Source organism: Onychostoma macrolepis, chromosome 03 (genome assembly GCF_012432095.1).
Source record: "Onychostoma macrolepis isolate SWU-2019 chromosome 03, ASM1243209v1, whole genome shotgun sequence".
NCBI lineage: Eukaryota > Metazoa > Chordata > Actinopteri > Cypriniformes > Cyprinidae > Onychostoma > Onychostoma macrolepis.
In genome coordinates this window covers 35,812,212-35,821,314 of record NC_081157.1, presented here as the reverse complement: position 1 = coordinate 35,821,314, position 9,103 = coordinate 35,812,212, and the positions used below count along the sequence as shown (strand labels likewise).

The window sequence follows — 9,103 nt, the reverse complement described above, 5'->3', positions numbered from 1 at the left end:
GGCCAATTCAGCACCCGGGCTCTTCTACTACGAAGCCATGCTCTTGTAATAGTTGCAGTATGTGGTTTTGCATTGTCCTGCTGAAATACACGTCGTATGGAGGGGAGCATATGTTGCTCTAAAACCTTTATATACACCTTTCAGCATTCATAGTGCCTTCCAAAACACGCAAGTTGCCCATACCGTATGCACTTATGCACCCCCATACCATCAGAGATGCTGGCTTTTGAACTGAACGCTGGGATGTCTCCCTCCTCTTTAGCCCGGAGGACACAGTGCCCATGATTTCCAACAAGAATGTCAAATTTGGACTCGTCTGACCATAGAACACTTTACTACTTTGAAACATTCCATTTTAAATGAGCCTTGGCCCACAGGACATGACAGCACTTCTGGACCATGTTCACATATGGCTTCCTTTTTGCATGACAGAGCTTTAGTTGGTATCTGCAGATAGAACGGCAGATTGTGTTTACCGACAGTGGTTTCTGGAAGTACTCCTGGGCCCATTTAGTAATGTCAATGACAGAATCATGCCGATGAGTGATGCAGTGTTGTCTGAGGGCCCGAAGACCACGGGCATCCAACAAAGGTCTTTGGCCTTGTCCCTTACGCACAGAGATTTCTCCAGTTTCTCTGAATCTTTTGATGCACTGTAGATGATGAGATTTGCAAAGCCTTTGCAATTTGACGTTGAGGAACGTTGTTTTTAAAGTATTCCACAATCTTTTTACGCACTCTTTCAAAGATTGGAGAGCCTTTGCCCATCTTTACTTCTGAGAAACTCTGCCTGACATCCCTTTTATAACTAATCATGTAAGAGACCTGATGTCAATTACCTTGATTAGTTCCTAGATCTTCTCCCAGCTGCATCTTTTCAAAATGTATTGCTTTTTCAGCCCTTTGTTGCCCCCATACCAACTTTTTTGAGACCTGTAGCAGGCATCAAATTTTAAATGAGCTCATTTAGTGGATAAAAGTGTAAAATTTCTCAGTTTAAACATTTGTTATGTTCTCTATGTTCTATTGTGAATAAAATATTGACTCATGTGATTCGAAAGTCTTTTAGTTTTCATTTTATTCAAATTTGAAAAACATTTCCGGAATTCAGGTTGTAGTTTAGAAACAGAGTGTTCATAAACTACTTGCAGATATTTGCATGATTATGAGTTGATTATCGACAAACAGCTACTAAAAAAGGGCAGCAAGTTATACTGAGGAATACACTGAGTTAGAGGAGGAAAAGAATATAGATACTGTAGATAGATAGATTGGGGGGCAGCTGTGTGGTATGCTGGGGCTGGAGTGGGTCTACAGGGAGTCAGTGGTGCACTGTGCCAGGGAAGGTCACATTACCCTGACTGTGGTAGAGCAAGGTTTTAAATAGAGAGACTCACTCCCCACCCTGCCCTCAGCGCACTATTTTGGGGACACATGAGAGGGAAAGAGTCGGAAGGCACTGTTACTGCCACAGCCAAGACTGACAGATGACTGTTCCAAAAAATAAAAGTGGAGATCTGATCATCCAGTGTTTGTGTGTGTGTGTGTGAGTTTCTATGTATCAACTTTATGGTTTTTATGCTTTCACTGACAACTGGATTTATGACTGTCACGATCACAAATGAATGAACTCATTATAAATGATTTCATGCCGCATGTATGCAATAAAATCATAATCATTGTGTACGTTCAGTCATCTACATGAACACACTTAGTTTGAAGAAGAATTACATAATTCTGCAGATGTTTGTGCTAATCAGTCCATCATCTCATTTGGTTTTATTCAACAATTCCTTCTCTTTGCTCATCGTCTTGATATAGATCTTATCATCCAGCCCCTTTCCTCCACCCTCTGCTATCGATATATGGTCATCCTCTTCTTGGAACCCCTCCTCTGTCCCGCTGCCGTCTCTAAAGTTATCATGGCGTATGCCGCCGACCTCTCTCTCTCTCTCTCTTTCACCTCCAGCCTAAAGTGCATACCGGTGGTTGGTGGTATGGCTGCCAGCACTTGGCCCTGTCACTCATTTGCCCTAGGCCCCCGCCCCCATCTCATTTTACCCCCGAGTTTGTCTGTCTGTCTGTCTCTGCACCATTAGTGAGGTCCGTGCTGCAGACACCGCCTTGCCCACCACACGGCTCTTCGTAGTCCTTAAGTGCTAAATCAACGCAGAGGGAACATTTTTTTGTACATTTTTCAGAAATCTACAGAACACACTGGCTTGCGAAAGGATCCTTGTGTTCGTCTGTCATTGGGAACAAGCGCGCAAACTAGTGGAATACTTTGGACCTCTTGACTTGTCACCTGTTCTACCTCGCCATAGCCTGGGTGCATCCGAGTGTCTGTGTGATCGCGTGTGAGTGTGTTTGTGAGCGTGTGTGGTTTAAGAGGATCTAGGTGGTGCCCACGTTGGGTTTTGGTTTGACAGGTGCACGTGCAGGAGCGTTGCACTGTGGTTCCTCTGTTTGGATTTACTGCTCTGAACAGACATGGCTACTCTGAGAAGCTTGCTGCTGGGGCTCTTGCTGGCCCTGCTTTGCTCCTTCCAGACACCGCTGGCGCCCTCAGCCTCTGTGAAAGCCCAGGACCTGCCATTCATCCGCGAGGAAGGCCTGATGGCTGATGATGATGATGATGATGACGATGATGATGATGACGATGACGACGATGATGATGATGATGATGATGACGATGACGACGACGATGATGATGACGGCGGCGGCGATGATGATGACGGCGGCGATGATGATGATGACGACGATGATGATGATGATGATGATGATGACGACGACGATGATGACGACGATGATGATGATGATGACGATGATGACGATGATGATGATGACGATGATGATGACGATGATGATGACGATGATGACGACGACGATGATGATGATGACGACGATGATGATGATGATGACGACGACGACGATGATGATGACGACGACGATGATGATGACGACGATGATGATGATGACGATGATGACGACGACGATGATGATGATGATGACCATGAAGGTACGTAAAGTTGCTCTCAAAGTGCCACTTAATCCCCCTGTAATTTAGCAAATCATCTGCCCCCTCTCTTAGCCCATAAGTATTTTGACCAAATTGGGAAAGAGGGGGGAGGAGCAAGGGGGCCCTTTTGGCCACTCCCACTTTCTTCACCTCAGCTCTGCCTCAAAACGTTGCTCTTGGCCTGCTGTAGTTGAGGTCCAATCAGTCGGTCATGTTATCCAATCAGATCACTCAGAGCTTAGCGCAAGCCCCACCTCCTCCCCTCTCCAGCTGTCCATCACCCTGGCTGTCTTTGACTCTCTCTGTCTTCTCTTCCCTGCCTAAATAGAGCTATGAGTTCTGTGGGCCCTCTGAAGGCGGACTGCTTCAAGTCCTGACGTGCAGTACAGTACAGTGCTTATGAACTGAGGACTTAAGAGAGAAAAGAGAAAAAACAAACCCAGCGCTGCAGTCTGAGCCCCAGGCCTCACTCTGGCCCAATAGATCAGATCGTTCTTTGATTTTTGTCTCGTTTTGAAAGAGCGGGTTCCACCCTTTCCTTCATCCCTATATTTGTCCTGTTTGAATTTGGAATCTTCTGCATTTGTGTCACCGTGTGAAACTACAGAGAAGGAAAGAGAGACAGGCAGATGTAGTGGGGGAATATACCATGGAGAGAGATCACCGTGGAGTAGTAGGGACCGATAGAGAAAGAGAGAGAGAGAGAGAGAGAGACAGGAGGATGTTGGATGGTTGTGGGGAGTATAGGAAGGCAGACTGATTGGACAGATTGGTTCCAGATTCTCTCTCTTTCCCTACATCTCCCTGATCTCATTCCTTCTCTGTAGAGATTCTCCATAACAGAAGTGACATGTATACACCACCCTGATCTGTCTACTTGTAAAGTCATTGTGTGATATTTAAATGATCTATATGGGTTTATAAAAGTTACATATGTTATCTCTATTTATGCTAATATCTATTTATTTCATTATCCTTACCAGAAAGGATTCTCATTTTCTAAATAGTTGCAAAAAAGGGGGGAAAAAATCCCTCTCAATGTACATTCTTCGATTCTTAAACATGTACTATTGCTGTAACAGTACATTTTAGTTTTTTTTCTCTTTTTCATTTAAAATAAATTAGTAAAACAGACTACTGGAAACATACGGTGAGCAGTCAGGGACAATATGTATGAAGTGTTTAAAGGATAAACTAGGGGGACAGCAGCACAGATGTCAGCGGAGAGGTAGCAAAAGAGAGAGAATGTTCATTCATAATTTACATATTCATGTTGATACATACAGGAAAGTATCACAAGGGAACAGGCAATACAGCAACTATCAGGAGATGCAAAATATAACTGTTTAGACTGAATCCTTTTTCTGTTGTAACTGTATTTTTTTTTTTTTTTTCCTTTTCCTGGTGTTTGTTTTTTCATTCTCTGTTTTGTGTAATATCTGCTGTGTGATCATTCTAAGTAGCACAATGGTGTGTTGTACAAAGCACATCTCTTAACCCCACTCTGAAACGAATAAATCAAAAGATCCTGTGTTGCACAGTGTAATTTCTATTACCTCTGTTATTTTACCTTTAAATGAACACAGTGTGTGTCTCAAAATGTTATAAGCTTAAATTAATGTCAATTTTTGGCAAGTATTGCCAATTGCTATTTATCTGGATAGCATACTGTACATGTAATCAATAGAGAGAATTTATTAATTGTAGCCCAAAAAATGTTGTACTGTATACTGTATTAACAAAGAAACCTAAATGCATTTTAAAAAGAATATTGTCATATTGTGATAATATTAATATAACGTATTTATAAACCTTTATTTATTTAGCAAAATATACAATAAGTGTATACTTTGCCATACATGGTAGTTGTACTTTTTATATATATATATATAGTTACTCACAAACATGTGAGTTGTGTATGTGCATGTGTGTGAAAGTGAGAGAGAGAAAAAAGTGGTGTTCACGTGAGTAAGACTAATTCATTCTGTTCCTCATCACAATTCTCACCACACTTTTCACATACATATATCAATAAAAAAAAAAAACACAGCTGACAATATATCTTTCAGATGATGACGATGATGATGATTATCATGATGGATCCATTTGTTCACTGTGTGCCCACTGTGAGGTAGGATCCTCTGAGCTCTAATAAAGTGCACTATTATTTGTAGTCTAATTACGCCTTCATTCAGCCAGTCTTCAACCAGTCTTGCTTTGAATTTGGCCATGATCCAGTTTCTCTCTCCCCTCAGCATTGCGACAGCTGTGATAAGTGCCCATGCAAAAAGGGAGACGATTCTGAACACTGCGACTTCTGTGATGTGAGAAACCCACCACAAACACACATTTCCTAAATAACCACAATATAGTTTACTAAAGAACTCAATACAAAAAAGCACAGAAGTTCAGAAAAGACCAGCAGCGAAACTGTGCACTGTATCATACATTCCATGATTACTTTATTTTCTAGGCTTACAATCAAGTAAAAATAAAAAGTATTTGATTTACCTGACAGTATTGTTATTTTGCCAATCTTTTGAATTGATAGCCAATTCATTGTTGTAAAAACTATTTGTAATTAACTAATTTCAATTACCAGAATAAGTCATTTTGCATTCAATCCTGTTATCTTATGATTTCTCCCCAATACATAAAAATTTGCATTCTTGAAATTTAAAGTCCTAAATTCTTCTCTCCAAACTCAAGCTATAAAATGTCCAGTATCTCACAGAAGTGAGTACACCCCTCACATTTTTGTAAATATTTTAATATATCTTTTCATGTGACAACACTGAAGAAATGACACTTTGCTACAATGTAAAGTAGTGAGTGTACAGCTTGTATAACAGTGTAAATTTGCTGTTCCCTCAAAATAACTCACCACACAGCCATTAATGTCTAAACCGCTGGCCACAAAAGTGAATACACCCCTAAGTGAAAATGTCCAAATTGGGCCCAAACTGTCAATATTTTGTGCAGCCACCATTATTTTCCAGCACTGCCTTAAACCTCTTGGGCATGGAGTTCACCAGAGCTTCACAGGTTGCCACTGGAGTCCTCTTCCACTCCTCCATGACGACAGAGCTGGTGGATGTTAGAGATCTTGCACTACTCCACCTTCCGTTTGAGGATGCTCCACAGATGCTCGATAGGATTTAGGTCTGGAGACATGCTTGGCCAGTCCATCACCTTTACCCTCAGCTTCTTTAGCAAGTATTTGGGGTCGTTATCATGTTGGAATACTGCCCTGGGGCCCAGTCTCTGAAGGGAGGGGATCATGCTCTGCTTCAGTATGTCACAGTACATGTTGGCATTCATGGTTCCCTCAATGAACTGTAGCTCCCCAGTGCCGGCAGCACTCATGCAGCCCCAGACCATGACACTCCCACCACCATGCTTGACTGTAGGCAAGACACACTTGTCTTTGTACTCCTCACCTGGTTGCCACCACACACGCTTGACACCATCTGAACCAAATAAGTTTATCTTGGCCTCATCAGACCACAGGACATGGTTCCAGTAATCCATGTCCTTAGTCTGTTTGTCTTCAGCAAAGTGTTTGTAGGCTTTCTTGTGCATCATCTTTAGAAGAGGCTTCCTTCTGGGACGACAGCCATGCAGACCAATTTGAAGCAGTGTGCGGTGTACGGTCTGAGCACTGACAGGCTGACCCCCCCACCCCTTCAACCTCTGCAGCAATGCTGGCAGCACTCATACATCTATTTCCCAAACACAACCTCTGGATATGATGCTGAGCACGTGCACTCAACTTCTTTGGTTGACCATGGTGAGGCCTGTTCTGAGTGGAACCTGTCCTGTTAAACCGCTGTATGGTCTTGGCCACCGTGCTGCAGCTCAGTTTCAGGGTCTTGGCAATCTTCTTATAGCCTACGCCATCTTTATGTAGAGCAACAATTCTTTTTTTCAGATCCTCAGAGAGTTATTTGCCATGAGGTGCCACGTTGAACTTCCAGTGACCAGTATGAGAGAGTGAGAGCGATAACACCAAATTTAACACACCTGCTCCTCATTCACACCTGAGACCTTGTAACACTAACGAGTCATATGACACCAGGGAGAGAAAATGGCTAATTGGGCCCAGTTTGGACATTTTCACTTAGGGGTGTACTCACTTTTGTGGCCAGCGGTTTAGACATTAATGGCTGTGTGGTGAGTTATTTTGAGGGGACAAAAATGTTATATAAAAAAAAGATATAATAAAATATTTACAAAAATGTGAGGGGTGTACTCACTTCTGGGAGATACTGTATGATAAATAAGAGTTTTATATACCTACAATCCAACACATGGCCCCAAACTAACTAGTGCCTACTGAGTGATTAATGTATTTATTTATTTATTATTCTTTTTATTTAATTCTATTTTTGTATCTGGTCCCTTTTTTCACTTACTGTTACTCTTACTGTTTTTAGACTTTTATTCTCCAATCATTAAAAGTGCCACCAAATTAAAACATATCTGCTTAACAAAAAATGTGTACAATGCTCAATATTAATGCATTTATTCTTTGAAAGCAATGATAGTTTGATTTACAACTTCAGTTTGATTTTCAGAGAAAAAAAAAAAATACATAAAGATGTAGAGTGTTAATAAATTGCACTTACTGTAGCTGTTGAGTGAAGCTAGAGGCCCTTCAGCTGTGTTTGTGCATTAATGCCATAATGACTTGCATTAGTCACAGCATGTGGGGGTCCAGGCTAGTAACAGTAAGTGTTTAAATGCAAATTACGTGGCTGTCTGAAGCTATAGATGGCTAAAGTATAGGGCGTTCCTTTTCCCCTACAAAACCACATACACATATTTACACAAACAATTACTTAAAAAATCATAGCATGAAATTATCAGGACACTTTAACTATCTTTTGTCTATTCAGGACTGTGGAAAGTGCTACATGTGTCCTGTTTGTGACACCGTCTGCAAGCCAGGTAAGAAACACACTACAACAATTTCATACCTGTTATTTTAGTAGTTTAGATTGAGGATAATTTCAAAGTCCGATTATTTGATAAACTAATTTTAAACTATTTTTTTCTAAAAGGTGGCTTTGTTGACTCTGTTTCTGGATCCATCTATAAGTAAGATAATATTCTCCTGCAAATAAACCTGCAGTACTAATTGTTGTTACAAGCATAGTCATATAATGATATATCTCCTCTTCCCTTCTTTTTCAGGACTGTCGCAGACGTCTTTAATGATGACGACGACGACGATGATGATGACGACAACTAAACCCATTCGTCACCAGCATGTGGCCAAAAGAGGAACGTGCAATTGGGTGTTGCGTTTCACAGATTTCCGGATTTACATTGTAGCGTTATGTTCATTGTCGTTAAGTTATTTTTCTCTTTTTAATGTTATCACATCACACGCTACAGTCTGGTCAATAAATACATATACATGGAACTTAAATAATTTCATTAGGCTACCTTAAATTAAATGTATTTAATTGAACAACATTTCCCTTTTAAACAGTCTTGTTATTAACATAAGTTATGATATAAAATGTAATTGCAAACTTAACTGTGTTGTTTTGAGACTACTTATGGAATAAAATGAGGGAACGTTTTATTTATGTGTGTAAGTAATAATACTTTAAAAATACTTTAAAAAACATACATTATATCAGTGTAGACAGAGCATAGGCTAATTGTCTGTGAGGGATGTCCTTACTGTCTCTGTTGAATATGTTGTAATGTTTTTCACTTTGCTGTCAATTTTTCCGCTGACGAAACATGATTTCCAAACATGATTTGTGATATGAAATATGGCCTTAAAGGGATGTTCATCCAAAAAACAAAACTGTGTCATCGTTTACTCACCATCACGTTGTTTCAAAGTCATACGATTTTCTTTCTTCAGCATAAAAGAAAGGGAAAAGTTCTGAAATCGCAGGATATTTACATATTTGTGTGATATTTTCACACAAATGCGAGCAGCTTATTGCCATTCTCTATCCTACAACTTTAGACATTACCAATCATGTATAGTAAAGGGGCCTTGGAGGAATAACTTAATTATTAATCATCGTTTTGATAAAAGAATTGAACAGGTAAAACACA

The 9,103-nt window shown here is 40.4% G+C and overlaps 1 protein-coding gene across 1 annotated transcript; it reads left to right on the top strand.

The window, feature by feature from the left end:
- Nucleotides 1–2,073: 2,073 nt before the first annotated feature.
- Nucleotides 2,074–8,612, top strand: LOC131537708 (protein PFC0760c). Its single transcript, XM_058771327.1, has 6 exons — nucleotides 2,074–3,019; nucleotides 5,089–5,150; nucleotides 5,275–5,343; nucleotides 7,918–7,969; nucleotides 8,083–8,119; nucleotides 8,216–8,612. Exons 1-6 carry the CDS (start codon nucleotides 2,491–2,493, stop codon nucleotides 8,271–8,273), a joined length of 807 nt encoding a protein of 268 aa, XP_058627310.1. The 5' UTR covers nucleotides 2,074–2,490; the 3' UTR covers nucleotides 8,274–8,612.
- The last annotated feature ends 491 nt before the right edge of the window (nucleotides 8,613–9,103 follow it).

Coding starts and splice junctions, on each gene's coding strand:
- LOC131537708 (XM_058771327.1), top strand. CDS start 2,491: ATGGCTACTCTGAGAAGCTTGCTGCTGGGGCTCTTGCTGGCCCTGCTT. Junction 5,344..7,917: donor AACACTGCGACTTCTGTGAT/GTGAGAAACCCA, acceptor TTGTCTATTCAG/GACTGTGGAAAGTGCTACAT. Junction 7,970..8,082: donor TGACACCGTCTGCAAGCCAG/GTAAGAAACACA, acceptor TTTTTCTAAAAG/GTGGCTTTGTTGACTCTGTT.